At 44.2% G+C, this 27,523-nt stretch overlaps 2 protein-coding genes and 2 long non-coding RNA genes across 4 annotated transcripts in view; 1 reads left to right on the top strand and 3 right to left on the bottom strand.

Annotated features, from left to right (window-relative positions):
- LOC135367013 (solute carrier family 22 member 1-like) overlaps positions 1-27,523 on the top strand; it is a 119,633-nt gene that overhangs the window by 66,757 nt on the left and 25,353 nt on the right. The window lies entirely within an intron of this gene.
- Positions 5,131-8,616, bottom strand: LOC135378501 (uncharacterized). Its single transcript, XR_010418423.1, has 2 exons — positions 8,407-8,616; positions 5,131-8,347 (listed from the first exon to the last, which is right to left on the bottom strand). It is a non-coding gene; the product is annotated as an uncharacterized LOC135378501 (long non-coding RNA).
- Positions 8,681-9,430, bottom strand: LOC135367008 (uncharacterized). The gene is made up of 6 exons (XR_010414337.1): positions 9,372-9,430; positions 9,233-9,312; positions 9,096-9,173; positions 8,958-9,036; positions 8,821-8,898; positions 8,681-8,761 (listed from the first exon to the last, which is right to left on the bottom strand). It is a non-coding gene; the product is annotated as an uncharacterized LOC135367008 (long non-coding RNA).
- LOC135378499 (uncharacterized) lies at positions 19,981-27,521 on the bottom strand. Its single transcript, XM_064611546.1, has 14 exons — positions 23,102-27,521; positions 22,922-23,020; positions 22,778-22,850; positions 22,579-22,721; positions 22,343-22,425; positions 22,019-22,283; positions 21,849-21,944; positions 21,495-21,668; positions 21,246-21,426; positions 20,992-21,135; positions 20,793-20,913; positions 20,552-20,721; positions 20,220-20,307; positions 19,981-20,148 (listed from the first exon to the last, which is right to left on the bottom strand). Exons 2-11 carry the CDS (start codon positions 22,988-22,990, stop codon positions 20,795-20,797), a joined length of 1,347 nt encoding a protein of 448 aa, XP_064467616.1. The 5' UTR covers positions 22,991-23,020; positions 23,102-27,521; the 3' UTR covers positions 19,981-20,148; positions 20,220-20,307; positions 20,552-20,721; positions 20,793-20,794.

The following is a 27,523-nucleotide window of genomic DNA, read 5'->3' as shown; positions in this document are numbered from 1 at the left end:
GAAATCATAACAAAAACGGCGCTGTGCTGTACAGTCTTATCAGCTGGATTTCATGGATATAAACATTCTTGCCTCTTATATTCGAACTATTCATGTAGATTTGTTTAAAAATCATACCGACAACAGAATGTGTCCCAGCAGGTGGTTCTGTCGGCAGCGGTACAACGACGGAAGCAGACGACAATTCCCGACGTGCCTTAAGCTCCCTAGGTGGCGCTTATCAAATTTGCACCAACAATCCACTACTTTTGCAGATTGCGAGAGGTATCCATTTCTATCCCATCCAATCCACTTGCCACCCAAAATGGCGCTGCCCATGTTGGATAGGGGGGCAAATAGTGAGGATAGGCAGATTGATAGCGCCCCTTATTTCAAGACTTCATTGGTCGGAAAGCTGAAAAAGTGGGTGGAGCTTCAGGTATAGGCATGACCCATTAATGGCCAGACTCCCTTTTAATATACGGCTCTGGCTCCAACAGCTCCCCATAGAGCCCATAGTTTGAGATAATTCACACAACACTGGGCACACGACCAATGAAACTGCGACGTGGTGGATATTATGCACAACCAGTCGGCCAATCAGGAGCCCCCATGTCTGGCTGGCTTTTCGGTCGGTCCTGGCTACCATCGACTTCTACTGGATTTCAGGCCTGCCGCCGTTACTCGGTATTCAAAATAACTAAAGCGATTTTGGGGTAAAATAAAGATTTATTTGATACAAAGCACTAATTCAAAGATCTGATACATGGGTGCACTGTGCGTACAAAGCCCACTGCGTTGCTGACACACTGGGACAAAGTTCGAACATGAAGCAGAACGAACACACCGTTCAACTCCTAATACTGAGAGCCAGTCTCATGAGTGCGTACCATTTCATGATGAGCATCTTCTTTCGCTGCCTGCGGTGCATCCATTATAGCGAAGCGAAAAGCGCTTGTGTGGCACGTAATCCTGTGTTTGTTGACAGTCCTCGAAATCAAACGGCGCCCGAACTTTTCCTTCACGCTCCAACTCATGAAGCATTCTGGTACCGCAGTTGAGAAATTGTTCGTGGGATAATAGTTGTGTCCAGGAACAGCACAGCACGCGTAGACTCACAATAACGCACGAATAAATCCGCGAACATATTTCTGCAAACTCTTCTGTCGATTGACACCACCGAACACAGGAGGACGACATGCCGGCCATGCTATTTCGAAACTATGCTGAAAACGGCCGAGACGCTGTACGCACATGCGCGCGTACAAAATGCGATTTCAAAACGTTCTCGACCAATCGGAGCGCGCGCTCAATCTAGGCCAATGGGCCTGCAACATGGTGTATGGGCGCAGTGGTACATACTCTACAGCCGCGTCCGCGGGTACCTGAGGAGGACTGCTGCAGGCGACAGGACAGACGCTCCCGGTGGCGGCTCTCCACGGATTCCGCGATACGCGGCGTCAGCGGCAAAGGGTTTTGGGTCCAGCGTTGTGTACCAGTCTTCGAGCGAGTTTATATTAATCTCACTGTGTTTATTGTTCAACTGATGGTTGTTGTTTGAAAGCTCAATTGCTCTGCTGTGGGATTGGAGTGTAGAGCACGCATACGACATACGAGGACGTGCACGATAAGTTGCGCCGCATTATTATGGCTTCTCGTGTTGCTACACTACACTTTGCATTGTAAAGGCGCTTTCACGAACAAGTCCGTTCACAAACAGCCGTGTGCATCCCGTCGTGTATATATTAGACTTGGACACTTTCCTTTTAATTGCCTAATAATGCTTTTGCTACGCGAGCGCGTATATTAGCAGGCTCAAGACTTGCGCAATATTATTTTGGTGATGGTGCATATGTTCAGACTGATTGATTGACTGAGTGATTGATTTATTTATTCGCTGCAGTATACCATACTCACATACTAGTTTAGATTTAATTAGCGGTTAATAATACTGCAGCATAAGCAATTTAGCACGCTACAGTGCTGTAGTATATATTGTATGCACCTTATATCTGCAGAATCACTGGGTGGATATCAGTAAAATTTTAGTGCCTTTTCTGTGGCAAATGCTTTCTTTCTCTCTTTCTTTATTTACCCTCAGGTCAGGGAATTACAGAGGGGAGTGGCATAATAAAAGGAAAATACAACGAATTACATCCAAAGTAATTGGTCCAGCAGCTTGCGGAAGCTATTAGGGTCCCGGACGATGACGGTTGAGGCGGGAAGACGGTTCCAGTCGTTCGCTGTTCTGGGAACAAATGAATTGGCAAAGTGATTTGTGCGACTAAATGGAACAAGTAGTTTCTCTGAGTGGTCGAGGTAGTTGGAAATATGATGGGGTGGTGGGAGCAGGAGATACCTGGGCAGAATGTTGTGGTAGTAAAACTTGTGAAGCAATGTGAGGCGAGCTATTTTGCGACGAACAGAAAGAAGGGGAAGGGAGGCTTGTTTCCTGAGTAGTGTTACGCTTGAGTGTCGGGAATAGTCAGAAAATATAAAGCGAACTGCTCGATTTTGTAAGCCTTCTAATTTGTTAATGAGGGAACCCTGGTGCGGGTCCCAAATAGATTATGCTATTCTAATTTTGGACGGACAAATGTAACATAAAGCTGCCGTTTTAAGTCGCATGGTGCCTTTGAGTAATTGCGTATGATGAAGCCAAGCGTTTGGCTGGCTTTGGAGTGCACAGAATTAATGTGGATGTCCCATCTAAGATCACTCGAAATGTGCACACCTAAATATTTGTAACTAAGTACGCTAACCAGCTCAACGTTGCCAAGGAGGTAGGAATTCACAAAGTGGTTAGTGTGACTGATTGCTATGTGCTTGCATTTGTTAACGTTCAAGAACATGAGCCAAGTTTTACACCAAGATGATAAGCTGTCAAGATCATATTGTAAGGCAGACACGTTACTGGAGGAGTTTATATATATAGTATATACGCAATCGTCAGCAAAGAGCCTTATATGCGTTGATAAAGAGGAAGGTAAATCGTTAATGTATATTAGGAATAGGAGAGGCCCGAGGACGGAATCCTGGGTGATCCCTGAAGTGACAAGCGTAGAAGGAGAAAATGAATTGTTAGCTTACACAAACTGAGTTCTGTTATGAAGGAAGTCGCCGATCCAAGCTACAATTTTAGGATCGATTTTCAGGGCCGACAGCTTCTGAAGAAGCAGATGATGAGGAACAGTGTCAAAAGCTTTGCGAAAATCTATGAATATGGCATCAGTAAGTGACTTAGAATGCATGGAGGAGAATAGATCGCTCGTAAAGCATGTCAACTGAGTCTCACATGAGAGCCCTTGCCGGAAACCATGTTGTAAGTTAGAAAAGAAGGAGTTAGCTTCGAGGAAACGAATAACATTGGAATAAATGATATGCTCGAGAAGTTTGCAGGGGACGGAAGTTAACGAAATCGGTCTGTAATTACCCGGATCTTGCTTGCTACCAGACTTGTAGACAGGAACCACTTTCGCCGTCCTCCAGTCGTCCGGAAACCTACAGCACTCAATAGATTGCGAAAATATTTGATACAATAAAATGCCAATGGTTTCCTTAGTACTCTTGAGAAACTTAGACGTGATGTTGTCGGTTCCACAGCTGGAAGATAGCCTTAGATTGTCAGTGAGTGAAAATACACCAACAGGGTCCATAGGAAAAGCTGTAGTGAATGCATCGTTTATGGATGGTAATAGAGCCTGAGGATCTCTTACAGTGTACAACTTGGAGAACTCATTGTTAAGAACACACGCGCACAAATCAGGGGATACAGCAGTATCATTGACCATGAATGAGGTTTACTGTATGACTATGATGTGGCCGAGCGGAATTCCAAAATGGTTAGGGTTAGTACAAAGAAGTGATGGCAATGTTGTATCGAAGTACCTAGTTTTTGCAAACCGTACAGACTGTTTAAAGGAACTGTAAAGTGAATTCTAACCCAGGGAAACCTTATGATCTTTTGAAAGTTTAGGAACTGCACATCTCAGTTCCGAAATATTTCTTTTGGAATCGCTGTTTTCTTTGAGTAATCGAATTTCAAAGATTGCATTCGAACGAAAGGCTGAGTACTGCCTCGCAACAACACTGGGTTGGCTCGTGTCGGCTAGCTAGCCTGTGGCTACTTTCGGCTTAGTCATCCGCGTCCGGGTTTGCGGCAAAACCGAAAGTGTTTTGGGAGACGCGCCCTGCGATGTCCAGCTTACCAAACCTGAGTGCCCTCGAGCTTCGGATACTCGAACGGTCACGCCGGCAAAACTTCTGTTCGTATGACAGCACGCCGGAGAGTCAACACGACATGATGCCATCCGCGGAGTCGTCGACGGAGGACGAATTGCCTCCATCGCCGTCGCCTGACCGCGTTGGGAACAGTCTTTGGTTAGTTACATGTGCAATGAAACCGTTGAGAGGGTCACAGTGGAAATTCGGTATTGCTTCTTCATGTTCAGGTGTACTTGCGGCAAATGTGTACTGATGCCGACAGCAGAGGAATGCCTTTGTTGCCGCGAAGTGAACGAGGCGGTACAGAAGCAACGCAGCGGTTTCATAACAAGAAATGAGTATTTTGAGATACTGTGCCTGGACACTGAGGTGCTCCAGGTGTCCTACTGCTATGTGAGAGAAAGCGACGACTATGCCGTTATCCGGAACAGCGAAGTAAACAAGTGAGTTCATTCACGTGCGCGTTCAGTTTCTGTTATCAGAAACTTACATGTCATAATTTATACCTGCCTATGGAACATGCAGGAAGTTTAGGTACGTCGCCTACAGGCAGTTGACCAGGTGGCTCTGGGGACCGTTAGGAAAACACTGCAGGAAGGTCCTCCCAGCATGTGCTGTACATGCCATAAGGGACAATTTTCCTTCCGAACTGTACAAAGGCTTTCGCCTTCCTGATGTGTGATGCAGTAGGTGTTCTCTGACAATGTGTATGTTCATTCCCTTTCACTGAGGTGAAACTTTTATTTTTCTTTCAGGTGTTTGTGGACAGTATTCAATGTGTGCACCAGACAGGTACACAGGATGGTTTGGTCGTGAAAACTGCAAAATCACAACACTATCCCTTTGACGCAGAATACTGGGCCAGGCACATACCCTACTGTAGTAACCCAACAGCCACTACACAGTAAAATACAGTCTACAAACAACGAAGAATGTAAACATTGCTTTATTGAAAGAACACATGAACGATAACAGGAAACAGACACAAGATGTATATCAGTTTGCTATAGTTTCACTTCCCACCGATCAGTAACAAATGAATGCATGATGTTTTCCTTTTCAGTACATAGATGTGTGCTATAAACGTGTCCTAGTCCATAAGCTCTACTGGAGTACCCACGTAGAAGTCCATGACTTCTTTATTAGTATAAGAAGAGCCTCAGGTTGGGACATGCCAGTGACATCAACATAGGCTTTTCTTCAGACGCATCCCTGTCATCATTGTACACCTTCTCTGTGCACATTCATCTTTGCAACTTTTTCTCTATTTCTAATTATAAATTTTTTTATGGTTTCCTTAATAGCTGCCCAATTCCTATGTAGATTTGCACAGCTACAAAGGCAGAATAAATACGACTTTCAACAGCTGCATCTGCATATTACTTCTGCACTCATGAATGCCCTGCCAAAAAGAAAGAGAAGTATGTTAGGAAATGCACGTGTGTCATGTGACACACCTGTTCGCAGCCGTGTGGCCATGCCATAGGCCACGGACTTCATATAGGCTACTTATCCTTCGCTTTTGTCATCCTATCCCGTTGCATACAGTGTATGGCGTGGTTGTTGGCACACCATGCTGGAACCGGGCCACCAGAAAAATTGCCAAGGCAAATGTATCTCAGCTATTCCAAGGACAGTAGCATCTTCATCTAGCACCGCTGATTTTTTTGCCTAGGGACTGGAGGTTTTTTGTGATTATAGGCTGGACCATAGACAATGTCGACAGCCACCCACAGAACTCTGAGGTCCACAGATTTTCTGTTAAAAAATGCAAAACTTGGCGTAAACGTTCAAAAAGGCCAAACTTTGTTACCAATTTGCTTCATGATGGAACGTCTGAGGACATCGAGCTTAGTGCCATTCGATAGGACGTTGAAAGAACTTTCGTGCTGTATACAGTTCATTTTACTCAGCCCAGTGGTTTCTGTGTTATTAGCTTGAGAATCGCACATGGTAGGCGAAAATTGCCAATGTTGCATCTCAATTTTCCCAAAAATGCCATCTTCGATTTCCTTTATTATTTTTGAAAAGGTGCCGTCATGTCTCTACTTTAGACGCCAAGTGAGACAATCTTTTATTTTTACCTGAGAGATGCGCAGCCATTTTTTTTTGTCAGGCAGGGTCCACGAGCAGGCGACCTTCAACCTCTTCTTTGCTACAGGTCTCCCGCTGACAGAGAGATCAATGACCACACTGCGTGAGCTTGTTGTAGTGTCCCCAGAGCATCACTTTACGTTTACCCAATGGTGTCCCAGTTCTGTCAGGCTCATTCAAACCGTGGGAGAGTACATGAGTTGCCTGTGCGCCATTGATGAGAAGTCCCAGTCCGACGAACATACCGAGAAAGCAGTGAGAGGAAACGAAGCGCTTCGTAAAGATCTTTATCCACTGGTAACATCGTAGCTTTTGTTTCAGGTTGCCGCCAGTCCCCCAGGCAGTGTGAAAGTCACATCCTTTTCATTGGTAAAAGAACGTTGTGGAAGTTTCGAAAAACGTAAAATGTGCCCATTGCGAGACCCCTGCAGGTGATGGCTGCCACCATTGGATTAGCATCATCCGATAGCTTTAGACATGGCCTTTCACATGATATAAAGTGACTGGGTTCAAGCGCATGGATGCCAAAAGAATTACTGAAGATCACACCGATGGTTTAAGGTGCCTACGGCTACCGGAAACGAGGGATTTTAGTTGTGCGTTTTTCTGTCGGAAATTTTGATTCCCACGGTGGCAATGACACAGCTCGTGGAGGGCGAACGGGTTATACTTGAGAGGCAACATACTGTCATCACAGCGGTCTTAAGGGCTTTGTAGTACTCGTCGTGGTTCCGAAATAACGCTACGGGGCATAAAACTAATTAAAGATAACATGCACAGCTTCGGAACTATCACTTATTGCGCCCAAGCTAAGAGACGGCTGCAACCACGCGGCCACAAATTTGTATTCTCAGGTGGTGTAACTTTCAGTCCCCTGTGGCCGTAGTTCTGCCTTCCTAATGGGTCATTCCACGCCAAATGATCCAAAGGTCCTGCTCGACCCCCCGCACTTCTGGACCAAAAAATTATCGTGCATACACTATGGTGTTAATAGACATTTCGCAAAGTTTTACTGGGGAATGTTGAGCCCATGTCATTTAACGCGGGGTCAAAGTTTTCGGTAAGCACCAAAACCATAGTACGCTTGAAATAATCGGACGGCTGCATCGCTCGCGTTACACGCATAATTATGGTGCTGAAACAGACGACTGGGTTTGGAAAATGCGCTGAAGGAAGAATTTCGGGGAAATTTCAACTTTTAGTACCCTAAAACGCCCCGACTATGGACGCTTTTTCTTGCGATTTTGCGATTTTTTAAACATACTTTCCATAACAGCTGGAATTCTTCAAAGCCTTGTGGCCGTTCACGAGGACCCATTCTACAAGCCTGCTGGTTTTCAAAGCAGTCAATGCAGTAGTTTTTGCCATAGTACACCTTAAACCTGGCGGTTTTCGCAAAGTTTAACGTGTTTATGGCCAATTTTGAAAAGGAAGCGGTCGTCATACAACAGTCATTTGGTATGTATGTATTGTTGCATTTTTTTTGTGACACTCAGAGTTCTGTGGGTGGCTGTCGACAGTGTCTATGGTACAGCCTATAGTCACAAAAAACCTCTAGCCCCGACGCAAAAAATCAGCGGTGCTAGATCCCGTCAAAGTCGGTCCAGAAGAAAGCGCGCTCAAGCAGCCTCAGACTTTCCTCCTCTCCCGCGCAGAAACTACTCCACGCGGGAGCGTCGCACGTGGCGCGATTTGCGCCGTTTGAGCTGTCCTCTAACATATATTTTTTCTGGGCGAATTAAAAAATACGACTTTCACACGTTGTTCGATTTAAAATGAAACTACCCAAAGTTATACTGCTACGAGAACCCATGAAGTGATGAAAGAACAGTACCTCATTCTCATGGATGCAGGGGCTTTTTTTCTCAATCAGGCTAAGTTCCAGTTAGAGGCACGTCATGGCAGCAGTCAGCGAGAAAATCACAAAGTTATACTGCTACGAGAACCCATGAAGTGATGAAAGAACAGTACCTCATTCTCATGGATGGAGGGTTTTTTTTTTCTCAATCAGGCTAAGTTCCAGTTAGAGGCACATCATGGCAGCAGTCAACTAGAAAATCACAAAGTTATACTGCTACGAGAACCCATGAAGTGATGAAAAAACAGTACCTCATTCTCATGGATGGAGGGGCTTTTTTTCTCAATCAGGCTAAGTTCCAGTTAGAGGCACGTCATGGCAGCAGTCAGCTAGAAAATCACAAAGTTATACTGCTACGAGAACCCATGAAGTGATGAAAAAACAGTACCTCATTCTCATGGATGGAGGGGCTTTTTTTCTCAATCAGGCTAAGTTCCAGTTAGAGGCACGTCATGGCAGCAGTCAGCTAGAAAATCACAAAGTTATACTGCTACGAGAACCCATGAAGTGATGAAAAAACAGTACCTCATTCTCATGGATGGAGGGGCTTTCTTTTCTCAATCAGGCTAAGTTCCAGTTAGAGGCACACGTCATGGCAGCAGTCAGCTAGAAAATCTCAAGGTTATACTGCTACGAGAACCCATGAAGTGATGAAAAAACAGTACCTCATTCCCATGGATGGAGGGGCTTTTTTTCTCAATCAGGCTAAGTTCCAGTTAGAGGCACGTCATGGCAGCAGTCAGCTAGAAAATCACAAAGTTATACTGCTACGAGAACCCATGAAGTGATGAAAAAGCAGTACCTCATTCTCATGGATGGAGGGGCTTTTTTTTCTCAATCAGGCTAAGTTCCAGTTAGAGGCACATCATGGCAGCAGTCAGCTAGAAAATCACAAAGTTATACTGCTACGAGAACCCATGAAGTGATGAAAAAACAGTACCTCATTCTCATGGAGGGAGGGGCTTTTTTTCTCAATCAGGCTAAGTTCAAGTTAGAGGCACGTCATGGCAGCAGTCAGCTAGAAAATCACAAAGTTATACTGCTACGAGAACCCATGAAGTGATGAAAAAACAGTACCTCATTCTCATGGATGGAGGGGCTTTTTTTCTCAATCAGACTAAGTTCCAGTTAGAGGCACACGTCATGGCAGCAGTCAGCTAGAAAATCACAAAGTTATACTGCTACGAGAACCCATGAAGTGATGAAAAAACAGTACCTCATTCTCATGGATGGAGGGGCATTTTTTCTCGATCAGGCTAAGTTCCAGTTAGAGGCACACGTCATGGCAGCAGTCAGCTAGAAAATCACAAAGTTATACTGCTACGAGAACCCATGAAGTGATGAAAAAACAGTACCTCATTCTCATGGATGGAGGGGCTTTTTTTCTCAATCAGGCTAAGTTCCAGTTATAGGCACACGTCATGGCAGCAGTCAGCTAGAAAATCACAAAGTTATACTGCTACGAGAACCCATGAAGTGATGAAAAAACAGTACCTCACTCTCATGGATGGAGGGGCTTTTTTTCTCAATCAGGCTAAGTTCCAGTTAGAGGCACGTCATAGCAGCAGTCAGCTAGAAAATCACAAAGTTATACTGCTACGAGAACCCATGAAGTGATGAAAAGACAGTACCTCATTCTCATGGATGGAGGGGCTTTTTTTCTCAATCAGGCTAAGTTCCAGTTAGAGGCACGTCATGGCAGCAGTCAGCTAGAAAATCACAAAGTTATACTGCTACGAGAACCCATGAAGTGATGAAAAGACAGTACCTCATTCTCATGGATGGAGGGGCTTTTTTTCTCAATCAGGCTTAGTTCCAGTTAGAGGCACACGTCATGGCAGCAGTCAGCTAGAAAATCACAAAGTTATACTGCTACGAGTACCCATGAAGTGATGAAAAAACAGTACCTCACTCTCATGGATGGATGGGCTTTTTTTCTCAATCAGGCTAAGTTCCAGTTAGAGGCACACGTCATGGCAGCAGTCAGCTACAAAATCACAAAGTTATACTGCTACGAGAACCCATGAAGTGATGAAAAAACAGTACCTCATTCTCATGGATGGAGGGGCTTTTTTTCTCAATCAGGCTAAGTTCCAGTTAGAGGCACGTCATGGCAGCAGTCAGCTAGAAAATCGCAAAGTTATACTGCTACGAGAACCCATGAAGTGATGAAAAAACAGTACCTCATTCTCATGGATGGAGCGGCTTTTTTTCTCAATCAGGCTAAGTTCCAGTTAGAGGCACGTCATGGCAGCAGTCAGCTAGAAAATCACAAAGTTATACTGCTACGAGAACCCATGAAGTGATGAAAAAACAGTACCTCACTCTCATGGATGGAGGGGCTTTTTTTCTCAATCAGGCTAAGTTCCAGTTAGAGGCACACGTCATGGCAGCAGTCAGCTAGAAAATCACAAAGTTATACTGCTACGAGAACCCATGAAGTGATGAAAAAACAGTACCTCATTCTCATGGATGGAGGGGCTTTTTTTCTCAATCAGGCTAAGTTCCAGTTAGAGGCACGTCATGGCAGCAGTCAGCTAGAAAATCACAAAGTTATACTGCTACGAGAACCCATGAAGTGATGAAAAAACAGTACCTCATTCTCATGGATGGAGGGGCTTTTTTTGTCAATCAGGCTAAGTTCCAGTTAGAGGCACGTCATGGCAGCAGTCAGCTAGAAAATCACAAAGTTATACTGCTACGAGAACCCATGAAGTGATGAAAAAACAGTACCTCATTCTCATGGATGGAGGGGCTTTTTTTCTCAATCAGGCTAAGTTCCAGTTAGAGGCACGTCATGGCAGCAGTCAGCTAGAAAATCGCAAAGTTATACTGCTACGAGAACCCATGAAGTGATGAAAAGACAGTACCTCATTCTCATGGATGGAGCGGCTTTTTTTCTCAATCAGGCTAAGTTCCAGTTAGAGGCACGTCATGGCAGCAGTCAGCTAGAAAATCACAAAGTTATACTGCTACGAGAACCCATGAAGTGATGAAAGAACAGTACCTCATTCTCATGGATGGAGGGGCTTTTTTTGTCAATCAGGCTAAGTTCCAGTTAGAGGCACGTCATGGCAGCAGTCAGCTAGAAAATCACAAAGTTATACTGCTACGAGAACCCATGAAGTGATGAAAAAACAGTACCTCATTCTCATGGATGGAGGGGCTTTTTTTCTCAATCAGGCTAAGTTCCAGTTAGAGGCACACGTCATGGCAGCAGTCAGCTAGAAAATCACAAAGTTATACTGCTACGAGAACCTATGAAGTGATGAAAAAACAGTACCTCATTCTCATGGATGGAGGGGCTTTTTTTCTCAATCAGGCTAAGTTCCAGTTAGAGGCACACGTCATGGCAGCAGTCAGCTAGAAAATCACAAAGTTATACTGCTACGAGAACCCATGAAGTGATGAAAAAACAGTACCTCATTCTCATGGATGGAGGGGCTTTTTTTCTCAATCAGGCTAAGTTCCAGTTAGAGGCACACGTCATGGCAGCAGTCAGCTAGAAAATCACAAAGTTATACTGCTACGAGAACCCATGAAGTGATGAAAAAACAGTACCTCACTCTCATGGATGGAGGGGCTTTTTTTCTCAATCAGGCTAAGTTCCAGTTAGAGGCACGTCATGGCAGCAGTCAGCTAGAAAATCACAAAGTTATACTGCTACGAGAACCCATGAAGTGATGAAAAGACAGTACCTCATTCTCATGGATGGAGGGGCTTTTTTTCTCAATCAGGCTAAGTTCCAGTTAGAGGCACGTCATGGCAGCAGTCAGCTAGAAAATCACAAAGTTATACTGCTACGAGAACCCATGAAGTGATGAAAAGACAGTACCTCATTCTCATGGATGGAGGGGCTTTTTTTCTCAATCAGGCTAAGTTCCAGTTAGAGGCACGTCATGGCAGCAGTCAGCTAGAAAATCACAAAGTTATACTGCTACGAGTACCCATGAAGTGATGAAAAAACAGTACCTCATTCTCATGAATGGAGGGGCTTTTTTTCTCAATCAGGCTAAGTTCCAGTTAGAGGCACACGTCATGGCAGCAGTCAGCTAGAAAATCACAAAGTTATACTCTACGAGAACCCATGAAGTGATGAAAAAACAGTACGTCATTCTCATGGATGGAGGGGCTTTTTTTCTCAATCAGGCTAAGTTCCAGTTAGAGGCACGTCATGGCAGCAGTCAGCTAGAAAATCGCAAAGTTATACTGCTACGAGAACCCATGAAGTGATGAAAAAACAGTACCTCATTCTCATGGATGGAGCGGCTTTTTTTCTCAATCAGGCTAAGTTCCAGTTAGAGGCACGTCATGGCAGCAGTCAGCTAGAAAATCACAAAGTTATACTGCTACGAGAACCCATGAAGTGATGAAAAAACAGTACCTTATTCTCATGGATGGAGGGGCTTTTTTTGTCAATCAGGCTAAGTTCCAGTTAGAGGCATGTCATGGCAGCAGTCAGCTAGAAAATCACAAAGTTATACTGCTACGAGAACCCATGAAGTGATGAAAAAACAGTACCTCATTCTCATTGATGGAGGGGCTTTTTTTCTCAATCAGGCTAAGTTCCAGTTAGAGGCACACGTCATGGCAGCAGTCAGCTAGAAAATCACAAAGTTATACTGCTACGAGAACCCATGAAGTGATGAAAAAACAGTACCTCACTCTCATGGATGGAGGGGCTTTTTTTCTCAATCAGGCTAAGTTCCAGTTAGAGGCACACGTCATGGCAGCAGTCAGCTAGAAAATCACAAAGTTATACTGCTACGAGAACCCATGAAGTGATGGAAAGACAGTACCTCATTCTCATGGATGGAGGGGCTTTTTTTCTCAATCAGGCTAAGTTCCAGTTAGAGGCACGTCATGGCAGCAGTCAGCTAGAAAATCACAAAGTTATACTGCTACGAGAACCCATGAAGTGATGAAAAAACAGTACCTCATTCTCATGAATGGAGGGGCTTTTTTTCTCAATCAGGCTAAGTTCCAGTTAGAGGCACGTCATGGCAGCAGTCAGCTAGAAAATCACAAAGTTATACTGCTACGAGAACCCATGAAGTGATGGAAAGACAGTACCTCATTCTCATGGATGGAGGGGCTTTTTTTCTCAATCAGGCTAAGTTCCAGTTAGAGGCACGTCATGGCAGCAGTCAGCTAGAAAATCACAAAGTTATACTGCTACGAGAACCCATGAAGTGATGAAAAAACAGTACCTCATTCTCATGGATGGAGGGGCTTTTTTTCTCAATCAGGCTAAGTTCCAGTTAGAGGCACGTCATGGCAGCAGTCAGCTAGAAAATCACAAAGTTATACTGCTACGAGAACCCATGAAGTGATGAAAAAACAGTACCTCATTCTCATGGATGGAGGGGCTTTTTTTCTCAATGAGGCTAAGTTCCAGTTAGAGGCACGTCATGGCAGCAGTCAGCTAGAAAATCACAAAGTTATACTGCTACGAGAACCCATGAAGTGATGAAAAAACAGTACCTCATTCTCATGGATGGAGGGGCTTTTTTTCTCAATCAGGCTAAGTTCCAGTTAGAGGCACGTCATGGCAGCAGTCAGCTAGGAAATCACAAAGTTATACTGCTACGAGAACCCATGAAGTGATGAAAAAACAGTACCTCATTCTCATGGATGGATGGGCTTTTTTTCTCAATCAGGCTAAGTTCCAGTTAGAGGCACACGTCATGGCAGCAGTCAGCTAGAAAATCACAAAGTTATACTGCTACGAGAACCCATGAAGTGATGAAAAAACAGTACCTCATTCTCATGGATGGAGGGGCTTTTTTTCTCAATCAGGCTAAGTTCCAGTTAGAGGCACACGTCATGGCAGCAGTCAGCTAGAAAATCACAAAGTTATACTGCTACGAGAACCCATGAAGTGATGAAAAAACAGTACCTCACTCTCATGGATGGAGGGGCTTTTTTTCTCAATCAGGCTAAGTTCCAGTTAGAGGCACGTCATGGCAGCAGTCAGCTAGAAAATCACAAAGTTATACTGCTACGAGAACCCATGAAGTGATGAAAAGACAGTACCTCATTCTCATGGATGGAGGGGCTTTTTTTCTCAATCAGGCTAAGTTCCAGTTAGAGGCACGTCATGGCAGCAGTCAGCTAGAAAATCACAAAGTTATACTGCTACGAGAACCCATGAAGTGATGAAAAGACAGTACCTCATTCTCATGGATGGAGGGGCTTTTTTTCTCAATCAGGCTAAGTTCCAGTTAGAGGCACGTCATGGCAGCAGTCAGCTAGAAAATCACAAAGTTATACTGCTACGAGAACCCATGAAGTGATGAAAAAACAGTACCTCATTCTCATGGATGGAGGGGCTTTTTTTCTCAATCAGGCTAAGTTCCAGTTAGAGGCACACGTCATGGCAGCAGTCAGCTAGAAAATCACAAAGTTATACTGCTACGAGAACCCATGAAGTGATGAAAAAACAGTACCTCACTCTCATGGATGGAGGGGCTTTTTTTCTCAATCAGGCTAAGTTCCAGTTAGAGGCACACGTCATGGCAGCAGTCAGCTAGAAAATCACAAAGTTATACTGCTACGAGAACCCATGAAGTGATGAAAAAACAGTACCTCATTCTCATGGATGGAGGGGCTTTTTTTCTCAATCAGGCTAAGTTCCAGTTAGAGGCACGTCATGGCAGCAGTCAGCTAGAAAATCACAAAGTTATACTGCTACGAGAACCCATGAAGTGATGAAAAAACAGTACCTCATTCTCATGGATGGAGGGGCTTTTTTTCTCAATCAGGCTAAGTTCCAGTTAGAGGCACGTCATGGCAGCAGTCAGCTAGAAAATCACAAAGTTATACTGCTACGAGAACCCATGAAGTGATGAAAAGACAGTACCTCATTCTCATGGATGGAGGGGCTTTTTTTCTCAATCAGGCTAAGTTCCAGTTAGAGGCACACGTCATGGCAGCTGCCAGCTAGAAAATCACAAAGTTATACTCCTACGACTACCCATGAAGTGATGAAAAAACAGTACCTCATTCTCATGAATGGAGGGGCTTTTTTTCTCAATCAGGCTAAGTTCCAGTTAGAGGCACGTCATGGCAGCAGTCAGCTAGAAAATCACAAAGTTATACTGCTACGAGAACCCATGAAGTGATGGAAAGACAGTACCTCATTCTCATGGATGGAGGGGCTTTTTTTCTCAATCAGGCTAAGTTCCAGTTAGAGGCACGTCATGGCAGCAGTCAGCTAGAAAATCACAAAGTTATACTGCTACGAGAACCCATGAAGTGATGAAAAAACAGTACCTCATTCTCATGGATGGAGGGGCTTTTTTTCTCAATCAGGCTAAGTTCCAGTTAGAGGCACGTCATGGCAGCAGTCAGCTAGAAAATCACAAAGTTATACTGCTACGAGAACCCATGAAGTGATGAAAAAACAGTACCTCATTCTCATGGATGGAGGGGCTTTTTTTCTCAATCAGGCTAAGTTCCAGTTAGAGGCACGTCATGGCAGCAGTCAGCTAGAAAATCACAAAGTTATACTGCTACGAGAACCCATGAAGTGATGAAAAAACAGTACCTCATTCTCATGGATGGAGGGGCTTTTTTTCTCAATCAGGCTAAGTTCCAGTTAGAGGCACGTCATGGCAGCAGTCAGCTAGGAAATCACAAAGTTATACTGCTACGAGAACCCATGAAGTGATGAAAAAACAGTACCTCATTCTCATGGATGGATGGGCTTTTTTTCTCAATCAGGCTAAGTTCCAGTTAGAGGCACACGTCATGGCAGCAGTCAGCTAGAAAATCACAAAGTTATACTGCTACGAGAACCCATGAAGTGATGAAAAAACAGTACCTCATTCTCATGGATGGAGGGGCTTTTTTTCTCAATCAGGCTAAGTTCCAGTTAGAGGCACACGTCATGGCAGCAGTCAGCTAGAAAATCACAAAGTTATACTGCTACGAGAACCCATGAAGTGATGAAAAGACAGTACCTCATTCTCATGGATGGAGGGGCTTTTTTTCTCAATCAGGCTAAGTTCCAGTTAGAGGCACGTCATGGCAGCAGTCAGCTAGAAAATCACAAAGTTATACTGCTACGAGAACCCATGAAGTGATGAAAAGACAGTACCTCATTCTCATGGATGGAGGGGCTTTTTTTCTCAATCAGGCTAAGTTCCAGTTAGAGGCACGTCATGGCAGCAGTCAGCTAGAAAATCACAAAGTTATACTGCTACGAGTACCCATGAAGTGATGAAAAAACAGTACCTCATTCTCATGAATGGAGGGGCTTTTTTTCTCAATCAGGCTAAGTTCCAGTTAGAGGCACACGTCATGGCAGCAGTCAGCTAGAAAATCACAAAGTTATACTGCTACGAGTACTCATGAAGTGATGAAAAAACAGTACCTCATTCTCATGAATGGATGGGCTTTTTTTCTCAATCAGGCTAAGTTCCAGTTAGAGGCACACGTCATGGCAGCAGTCAGCTAGAAAATCGAAGTTATACTGCTACGAGAACCCATGAAGTGATGAAAAAACAGTACCTCATTCTCATGGATGGAGGGGCTTTTTTTCTCAATCAGGCTAAGTTCCAGTTAGAGGCACGTCATGGCAGCAGTCAGCTAGAAAATCACAAAGTTATACTGCTACGAGAACCCATGAAGTGATGAAAAAAACAGTACCTCATTCTCATGGATGGAGGGGCTTTTTTTCTCAATCAGGCTAAGTTCCAGTTAGAGGCACACGTCATGGCAGCAGTCAGCTAGAAAATCACAAAGTTATACTGCTACGAGAACCTATGAAGTGATGAAAAAACAGTACCTCATTCTCATGGATGGAGGGGCTTTTTTTCTCAATCAGGCTAAGTTCCAGTTAGAGGCACGTCATGGCAGCAGTCAGCTAGAAAATCACAAAGTTATACTGCTACGAGAGCCCATGAAGTGATGAAAAAACAGTACCTCATTCTCATGGATGGATGGGCTTTTTTTCTCTCAATCAGGCTAAGTTCCAGTTAGAGGCACACGTCATGGCAGCAGTCAGCTAGAAAATCACAAAGTTATACTGCTACGAGAACCCATGAAGTGATGAAAAAACAGTACCTCACTCTCATGGATGGAGGGGCTTTTTTTCTCAATCAGGCTAAGTTCCAGTTAGAGGCACGTCATGGCAGCAGTCAGCTAGAAAATCACAAAGTTATACTGCTACGAGTACCCATGAAGTGATGAAAAAACAGTACCTCATTCTCATGAATGGAGGGGCTTTTTTTCTCAATCAGGCTAAGTTCCAGTTAGAGGCACACGTCATGGCAGCAGTCAGCTAGAAAATCACAAAGTTATACTGCTACGAGTACTCATGAAGTGATGAAAAAACAGTACCTCATTCTCATGAATGGATGGGCTTTTTTTCTCAATCAGGCTAAGTTCCAGTTAGAGGCACACGTCATGGCAGCAGTCAGCTAGAAAATCGAAGTTATACTGCTACGAGAACCCATGAAGTGATGAAAAAACAGTACCTCATTCTCATGGATGGGGGGGCTTTTTTTCTCAATCAGGCTAAGTTCCAGTTAGAGGCACGTCATGGCAGCAGTCAGCTAGAAAATCACAAAGTTATACTGCTACGAGAACCCATGAAGTGATGAAAAAACAGTACCTCATTCTCATGGATGGAGGGGCTTTTTTTCTCAATCAGGCTAAGTTCCAGTTAGAGGCACGTCATGGCAGCAGTCAGCTAGAAAATCACAAAGTTATACTGCTACGAGAACCTATGAAGTGATGAAAAAACAGTACCTCATTCTCATGGATGGAGGGGCTTTTTTTCTCAACCAGGCTAAGTTCCAGTTAGAGGCACGTCATGGCAGCAGTCAGCTAGAAAATCACAAAGTTATACTGCTACGAGAGCCCATGAAGTGATTTAAAAACAGTACCTCATTCTCATGGATGGATGGGCTTTTTTTCTCTCAATCAGGCTAAGTTCCAGTTAGAGGCACACGTCATGGCAGCAGTCAGCTAGAAAATCACAAAGTTATACTGCTACGAGAACCCATGAAGTGATGAAAAAACAGTACCTCACTCTCATGGATGGAGGGGCTTTTTTTCTCAATCAGGCTAAGTTCCAGTTAGAGGCACGTCATGGCAGCAGTCAGCTAGAAAATCACAAAGTTATACTGCTACGAGAACCCATGAAGTGATGAAAAAACAGTACCTCATTCTCATGGATGGATGGGCTTTTTTTCTCAATCAGGCTAAGTTCCAGTTAGAGGCACACGTCATGGCAGCAGTCAGCTAGAAAATCACAAAGTTATACTGCTACGAGAACCCATGAAGTGATGAAAAAACAGTACCTCACTCTCATGGATGGAGGGGCTTTTTTTCTCAATCAGGCTAAGTTCCAGTTAGAGGCACGTCATGGCAGCAGTCAGCTAGAAAATCACAAAGTTATACTGCTACGAGAACCCATGAAGTGATGAAAAGACAGTACCTCATTCTCATGGATGGAGGGGCTTTTTTTCTCAATCAGGCTAAGTTCCAGTTAGAGGCACGTCATGGCAGCAGTCAGCTAGAAAATCACAAAGTTATACTGCTACGAGAACCCATGAAGTGATGAAAAGACAGTACCTCATTCTCATGGATGGAGGGGCTTTTTTTCTCAATCAGGCTAAGTTCCAGTTAGAGGCACGTCATGGCAGCAGTCAGCTAGAAAATCACAAAGTTATACTGCTACGAGTACCCATGAAGTGATGAAAAGACAGTACCTCATTCTCATGGATGGAGGGGCTTTTTTTCTCAATCAGGCTAAGTTCCAGTTAGAGGCACGTCATGGCAGCAGTCAGCTAGAAAATCACAAAGTTATACTGCTACGAGTACCCATGAAGTGATGAAAAAACAGTACCTCATTCTCATGAATGGAGGGGCTTTTTTTCTCAATCAGGCTAAGTTCCAGTTAGAGGCACACGTCATGGCAGCAGTCAGCTAGAAAATCACAAAGTTATACTGCTACGAGTACTCATGAAGTGATGAAAAAACAGTACCTCATTCTCATGAATGGATGGGCTTTTTTTCTCAATCAGGCTAAGTTCCAGTTAGAGGCACACGTCATGGCAGCAGTCAGCTAGAAAATCGAAGTTATACTGCTACGAGAACCCATGAAGTGATGAAAAAACAGTACCTCATTCTCATGGATGGGGGGGCTTTTTTTCTCAATCAGGCTAAGTTCCAGTTAGAGGCACGTCATGGCAGCAGTCAGCTAGAAAATCACAAAGTTATACTGCTACGAGAACCCATGAAGTGATGAAAAAACAGTACCTCATTCTCATGGATGGAGGGGCTTTTTTTCTCAATCAGGCTAAGTTCCAGTTAGAGGCACGTCATGGCAGCAGTCAGCTAGAAAATCACAAAGTTATACTGCTACGAGAACCCATGAAGTGATGAAAAAACAGTACCTCATTCTCATGGATGGAGGGGCTTTTTTTCTCAATCAGGCTAAGTTCCAGTTAGAGGCACGTCATGGCAGCAGTCAGCTAGAAAATCACAAAGTTATACTGCTACGAGAACCCATGAAGTGATGAAAAAACAGTACCTCATTCTCATGGATGGATGGGCTTTTTTTCTCAATCAGGCTAAGTTCCAGTTAGAGGCACGTCATGGCAGCAGTCAGCTAGAAAATCACAAAGTTATACTGCTACGAGAACCCATGAAGTGATGAAAAGACAGTACCTCATTCTCATGGATGGAGGGGCTTTTTTTCTCAATCAGGCTAAGTTCCAGCTAGAGGCACGTCATGGCAGCAGTCAGCTAGAAAATCACAAAGTTATGCTGCTACGAGAACCCATGAAGTGATGAATGCACATTACCTCACTCTGTTGGGAACCGCAGCATTCTTCTAGCTAACAGGACCTCCTTTGGTTGCCGTTCGTACTGTGCAGTCATTGGTACAGGCTCAGGGCTTTTGCAGGCTGCTACCATTTCGCTGTAGCTCACATCTTGGCAAGTTGTCATTGCTTCCCTCAAAAGATGGTCTATATACTCTGCCAAGAAAAGGAAATATAGTCATGCCTAAATCTCTTCCCTACACTATGTATACTAAAACGAAACCCACTATGTGTTGCTTTTGTCTTCATGGTAGAAACTACTTCCGTGCCCTTTTTCGTCTTAACTAGCTTTCTCCTGTACATCAGGCCACCATCCTTTCGACGTGTAAGTGGGCGGTCAGCATTTTCATTAAAATGCAGGATAGCGATTTACGTCGTAGGTTCACGCACAGACAGGGAAAAAATGGCACTATCAGTAACAGTGAAACAAGTATCATATGTGCCGAAGTTTGCGGTACCTGTCTGAATCATGATAATAACATTAATAATATACAGTTCAAGTGATGCTTGAAATAAATATAAAAAAAAACAAAAATCATGTACACTGAGTGTTACACACCTTGCACGCATAACTTTTGGAGTGTATGCCGTTGATTTGGGAGCAAATTTCAGAAGCAAGGAGTGGAAGGATTCAAGGCCTGATGTTTGCCCCACTGTAGAGAGCTGTTCAATATCCTTCAGTAGCCTTTTGTCTAGCACTCTTGCACAGTTTTATCGAAACAACAGTGCCTGCATGTTTGACGTATAAAGTGAGAACACCATGCACACATTAGTCAATATGGGCTAGAAAGCAAATGTACCCTCACGCCCTCCAATTACCAGGCTGCAGCCAGGGTCTCCGGTCGCCAAGGTCACCGTGGAGGCAACGGTTGTATGGTCCGTCATGGCTGTCATGGATGTTGATAACATGCCGGGTCAAACCTAGATGCATTATCTCTTAGTTAATATACACTGTCTCCTGAATGACGATGCAGTTCATTAGAGTACGTAAGCTCATACTTCTCCACATGCTAAGCAGAAACTCTGTATTCCCCTCAGAGTTGCCACTACACCAGTAAAGGTGGTTACAAATATGCTGCATCCATGGTTTTAGGGCAGCACATGCACGCGAATTGGCTGCAGCTTCAAGCTTTTTCTTCATCCCTGCATTACAAGATCTTCTTGTGAGCTACATCGCCCATAAGCATTTTGAAGCTTGGCAATTGTATGACGCAACTGGTTATCATAAGCAATTATAATCTAGTTCTTGTTACCTTTTACAACATGCCAGATGTCAAATCCATGGACAATGGTTGGCTCATTCTCACGCATGTGCTTTCGGACAGCAGGATCAGTAGTGATAGATGCAACTGTAATGCCCTTGCACTTCACTTCGTCCAGGCACCTTATGAACCCGGCCTTTTCCATGTGGCTGCTGGATCTAATATCTTCTGACTGGTGCAGATGAGATATGTTCAGGAATATTGCAATAAAATAACATTTAGCGAGCTGACAGAACTCACCTCCCCGACCTGAATTTGCACAGAGTTGATGATCTTCTGTGATGCTGCATCCATAAAGCTGTATGTGAGGTACTTAGCAGAGTGCCCAGGGGAGTCACACCTGCCATCACCCAAAAGGTCCACGTTCCTGTCTTGAAGTGACGAGAGCAGGCATTCTCTTTCTGTAGTCGAGACCTACCATAGTGGATCAAATGAAGCGATGACGTGAATAAGAATGAAATCACTGCATTCGTTATTCTGCTGTCATTGTGGCTGGAAGATTATTGTAACAGGAAATTCAAGCGCACCAAGTATGTATGATTTCTAATACCAGTCTATGCTCCGCAATATGGCCGTGAATTCTGATAGTCCTACCTGTGTCACGGCAGGGAATAGGCACCCTCTCTGGTAGGTGTTGTATGCTACCTTCGAGATCACCTGATCATTAATTGACTCGAGTAACCGGAGAACCTGCTCGAAAGCAAATAAGCAAATACACGGTGTCATTTGAATCTGTGTCAACATAACAGCCTATGAGTACTTGCCTTGGTTGCACTAGCCCCACTGAAAAGTATTGCGCCAGACAGCAAGATGTTTCCTGCAGCCATCCTGTTCACCTCTGGCTGGCTTTTCCAAGATAAAGTGTGCTCACTTGGGCACTCAGCTTTTACGGTGAGAAGTGTCCCTCGAACCTCTGTGCCCACTTTGCACGCCGCACCGCAAGTCCTGCGTTTCTCGAACAGTTCTAACAATGGAGCTTCAAATACGATGTACTTCTTCTGATCAATTGGTGAAGCAGAGGGCACACCACTGCAAAGTGGAAGAGCTTTTAGTATGTATCTGCAAAATTGTATGAGCAGGCTATGTACCATTCAAAACTGTCGTCTTCAGATATGCGGAATGACTCATCGGCTGGCTCCATCACTGGTGAAGACATAGTCGTATCATGCACCTGTAAGGAATGCGGAAGTTCAAATTTTGTGTGTAGTCACGTCTGTGTAGTGTCAGAGAGCACTCCTGCTCGGACTCCAACGGAGCCTGCAGTATTTCATAAATAAAGTAAAATAAATAAATAAATTTTAAATGAAACAAATGCATGCCCTACCTCTGGGCATGATGGTGTACGGACAATAGGTGTTGAAACCATCACTGGAGACATGTTGACAGGTGTTGACGGTGAATGATCCGTTTGCGTGCTTTTACTTCTGACTTCCACTTTCTCATCCGCTATGATGGAAACCTGTGTCGCTGATATAAATGAAGTATACAGTCAGTGTTTACCACACAATTTATTTCATACTTACATTCTGAAAACACTGTAGGTCTACAGTATGTGTGATCGCACTCTGGGAGACTAGCTTCATTTGCAGTAACACGCTGTGAAATTGAGATAACTATATTTCCCTTTGTTCTTCACCAACCACTGTTCTCTACTCATAGACACCTACGTTAGAATTGCTACCAGCCGATGTAGTGGCCAATGTGGAGTCATCTGCCGTTGGTACTGCTACAATCATGCAGAGATTGCTAAAATCACTGTTATCAGCCTGCAATCATAGGAACACAGCAACGTCAAATTTTCACTGGTCAGTCACGAGTCAAAGCTCCAGCTCTACAGCAAAACCTACCAGAAACCACTCCTGCGACGGGTCAGGGCCACTGCTCGTCTGTTCAAGGAGGAATGTTTTGAATACAACTGTAGTGAATGATTCCGTTTGGTACGTAACGCAGCGTACGCATCACAAGTCAGTTTCAATTTAGTCAACCAATTATTCCTATGTATCAGTAAATACATACCTCGTGTGCACTGATGTTCGCGTCGTCACACGTCCGCGCAAGGAGAAACACTGGTGTTGGGACTGCGGTCGGTTTGAGACGTCTTCGACCGTCCGCTGTTACTACTTCGTACGACTCGTCAGAGAAATGCGTTGAACAGATACGGCCCGAATCACGAATGTCCTGGCCAAGCGCTTCGAACCACTTTCGTTTTCTCACATTATCCCTTGGAATCTTGTGGTACACAACATCCCTTGTCGAAAGAGCACGGTTGGTGCATCCCCGAACATTACAGTAGATACCTGGCATTGCTGTCAGGTGAAGTTCTGCTCAATTTCGGCTGGAAAAAAACTTTTTTCACGCACAGACCTCGCCAGACACAATTTACGCTGCGCGATATGGTTGGGAGGAGAGCAAATAGGGGGCGCCGACAGTATTTTTGGATACTGCTTCTCCGATATTTTGAAGAATTGTCCGGGTAATTCTTGTGATTCTCAAAATAGCGCTTACTAGTAATTAGTAACCGGTCATAACTTCATCGTATAATAATTAAGTTCCATGTGACTGGAGTACTCCCATCATGACTTTTTTAGCTGTTGTGGTGCGCGACCTACCGTCCGATTTAACTTTTCGAACTTATTTTGTGTAATAATTAACGCGCTTTCAACGCTTAGGCTTTGTGTGGAGCATCACACGGGCAAACACTACCAGGTCGCACACAGAAACAGGGGGGTCAAATTTCACTTTACAGTTCCTCTAAACTCATTCGCGCTGTGGTGATACCTAGCTCACAGGTCGGAATTGTTACTGCTACGTGCCCAGCGGAACAGCCGCTTTTTCTTGTTTCTAAGCCTCTTGAGCGCTTTGTTAAACCGCGGGGACCGGCTACAAGCTTGAACAGTAACCCGAGGTATATATGAAGGTCAACAAGATGTTTGATTTCACGCTTGAGAAGCAGCCAATTCCAGTGTAATGACCGCGCTGAAAAACAAGAGAGGAAGTCTTCGGAAAAAGCAGAAAGGGCATGGTTGATGGCATCGAAATTCGCTTTCGAGTAACAAGTGATCGTCTTGGTGGTAACATGTTCACGAATGAAAGGTATGTCAATAGAAGAAACTACGATAGCGTGATCACTAATGCCGGCTAACAACTGTATAGAATGTACAGTATTCGGGTGAGTTGTGAACAAAAGGTCCAAGTTACTCGAACGAGTAGAGCCAATTCTAGTGGGCTGCAAAATTAATTGGGACAAGTTAAAAATAGATGCAACTCCAATAAAGTCGTCACAAGTCATATTGTGGGCACGTGAGACGGGTAGCGGATCCCAAACAATATCAGGGAAATTGAATTCGCCGACGATGTGTACTATTGATGAAGGGAACCTGACAGCTATTTCGTTGAGTGCATCATGAAACGATGAAACGAAAGATGACAATCAATCAGGCGGGCGGTAACACACACCTACTACAAAATTATTATTCGTACAACGAAAGGAAATCCACACCATTTCAAGATCAACAACCGAGAGGTTAATGACAACAGGTTTCAAACATGGCCTGACTGCCAAGAGCACACCACCACCTATACGTTGTGCACTATTACATAGAAAGATCTCGTACACCAGTGATGAGTTGGCGAATGTTTCGTCATTATTTATATGGGCTGTCAGCCAAGTCTCTATGAGGGCCACAATATCAGCGTCACAATGATCAATGTGCGACAGAAGGCAGCCACGCTTATCATTAGAGCAGATGCTGCGAGTATTTGTATAAAAGAGCGTCAGGGGCAGACCCAATACATCAGGAATTTGTATTTAGATCCTCAGTATGTCCTCTACTAAGAATATCGCTACTCAGAACCGTTGTCGCGGTTGCCGTGACAAGTTCCTTACGAGAGTTAGTTACAAAATCCCAGCAGTAGACCTTGTCACGCAGATACAGTTTGTCGTGGGCAAGGCCAGCTTTAACACCGGAACTCCTTTCAGCTGAGCAGCTATTCCACAACGGTCCCCGCGCTTCCTGAATTTTCTTTGAAAAATCTTCACTCACAGAAATGCTTGTTCCCTTGAATTTGCTACAGTTACGAGTATTTGATACTTCTCTTTAAAATCATACACCCTAAAAATAAAAGACATACAACTGGGCCGCTTACGCCCCAGACGATGGATACGTTCCACCGTATGAACTTCTACGCCGATTTTTTGGAAGACAGAAGTGTTCACCAGTTCAAGCAGCTTTTCATTAGTTTCATCAGGTCCTTCCTGAAGACCGTGAATAATCAAATTGTTACCCCTAGAACGGTTCTCGAGGTCGTCGACCATTGACAGTAGTTGTGAAACACAGTTCTGAAGGGATGTGACAGTACTCTTTAACTCAGTGAAATCGGATAATAGCGTTTCCATATTAGATATTCTTGCCGATAGCTGTTTAACCTCCTCGCTATTCTCTTCAACAGCTTTCTGGAGAGAACGCTGATCACGCCGAATGTCGTTCAACGTTTCAGCGGTGTCTGACTGTCATTTCAGAATTTCATTTACCTTCTTTTCAAGTGTGACAGAAGGGCCAGGGTTCATTTCGACGTCACCACATCGCATAAGCAACATACGGCACATAAGGGAACAATCGTACAAAATGGAGACAAGCGTGTGTGGACACGGCACAATTACAAAAAAACAAACTGTTGCTGCGGATTGTATGAACTAAGCTAGACCTCACCTGCGGGATAACAAACAGCAGTGGGCTAAGCGGGCTAAGCGTTGCACCGAGCATTCTGCCGTGTCCACCACTGGCGCTGAGACAGGAAGATGCTGTTCTTATAGGATCTGGGTAGCCTGGTCGGCCTGGTTCCCAGTGTGTACCGCTGTACCTCCAGAATGATCGGTAGTCAAAGTCATCAAAAGCACGTGTACCGATGCCGATATCAGCACTGACAGGCGAAGCGAAACGAATTGAAGCATGAAAGGCAGCAGTGCAAACGTGGAGACGATCGCTGATAAACAGGCGCAGCTGCGGAATAACAAACAGCAGTGGGTTAAGCGTTGTACCAAGCATTCTGCCGTGTCCACAACTCACAATTCTTATAATATATCTTAAAGGGACCGAAAAGTGAATATAAACCTATCGAAACTTTATGTTCAGCGAAAAGCTTGAACCTTCAAAAGTTCAAATATCAAAGAACTCCGCTGAAATCGCTGTAGTTTTTCTGTAATCGAATTTTCCATGATTACATGTCCAGGGCGTCCAGGGACCTAGTAGGAAACCGAGCAGTCTGTCAACAATTGCATGACCCCGCGCCATCTGTCGAGGACGCATGTAATACGCGCACTTCCGGGCGCTAATCCGGCGAAAACGAAAATGGCAGTGGGCATTTGTGACCACTTTCTACGTCGAGAATGTCGAGCCTCTTGAACATGAGTGCGCTGGAATTCCACATTCGATAACTGTCGCTCACACAGAACTGCTGTTCGTGCGTTGGCGTGCTGGAAAGTGTGTTCTTCGCAGCAGAAGATTCCTCGTCCAGAAATTAATCGGAGTCACATTCGTCCTCAGCAGTAGCTCACCGTGCCGTGAACATGGACTGCTTTGTGAAATTTCCATGTATCAGGGAGAAGCACTTGTGTAAGCCGAAACCTAGCGTTGTTTTTTCATCGTGCAGGTGTTCATGTGTGAAATGCAAACCGACGGATACTACGGATGGATACTACGGTTTTTGCTGCCGGGAGGTAGAGAATGCGTGTGAAAAGCAGACAGACAACTGCATCAGAACTAACGAATATTTCGAAATCCTGTGCCTTGACACCGAAGTACTGCAAGTGTCTTTTACATACATCCGAGAAACCGAAGAGCATGGCAACATACACGGCAGCGCCGTGTGGTCTTTACGCGCTACTTGAACGGCAAACTGGACGTAAAACCCTTATTTCTGCAGTAAATTTCGTTATACCACCTGTCGGCCATTCACAAGAAGGATATGGGGTGCTCCGAGAAAATACAATAGAAAGTACTCCACTGGATCTCGATCTGCGTCGTGCATGCTATTAGGGATGCTTTCCCCTCAGTGCGCAGACTTGTAGAAATGTTGATGTCAGCATATTTTCATTTCTTGCTTGCTGCAAGTTTTTCTCATTGCTTTTTCTTTGCTGTCACAGCATATTATAATTACTAGTTTGTTCCTGGAGGGTTGAGTAACCTGTGGGCATAGATGTATTTGTAGGTTATACTCATGTCTCAATTGTATATATGAGGAGTAAGTAAGATAATTTTAATCAGTGTCAT

This window comes from Ornithodoros turicata, chromosome 1 (genome assembly GCF_037126465.1).
Source record: "Ornithodoros turicata isolate Travis chromosome 1, ASM3712646v1, whole genome shotgun sequence".
NCBI lineage: Eukaryota > Metazoa > Arthropoda > Arachnida > Ixodida > Argasidae > Ornithodoros > Ornithodoros turicata.
The sequence above is the reverse complement of the archived record's forward strand: the minus strand, read 5'-3'. Positions and strand labels throughout refer to the sequence as shown.

Coding starts and splice junctions, on each gene's coding strand:
- LOC135378499 (XM_064611546.1), bottom strand. CDS start 22,990: ATGATTGTAGCAGTACCAACGGCAGATGACTCCACATTGGCCACTACA. Junction 21,945..22,018: donor GTGGGGCTAGTGCAACCAAG/GCAAGTACTCAT, acceptor GCTTTCGAGCAG/GTTCTCCGGTTACTCGAGTC. Junction 21,669..21,848: donor TATTCCCTGCCGTGACACAG/GTAGGACTATCA, acceptor CCACTATGGTAG/GTCTCGACTACAGAAAGAGA.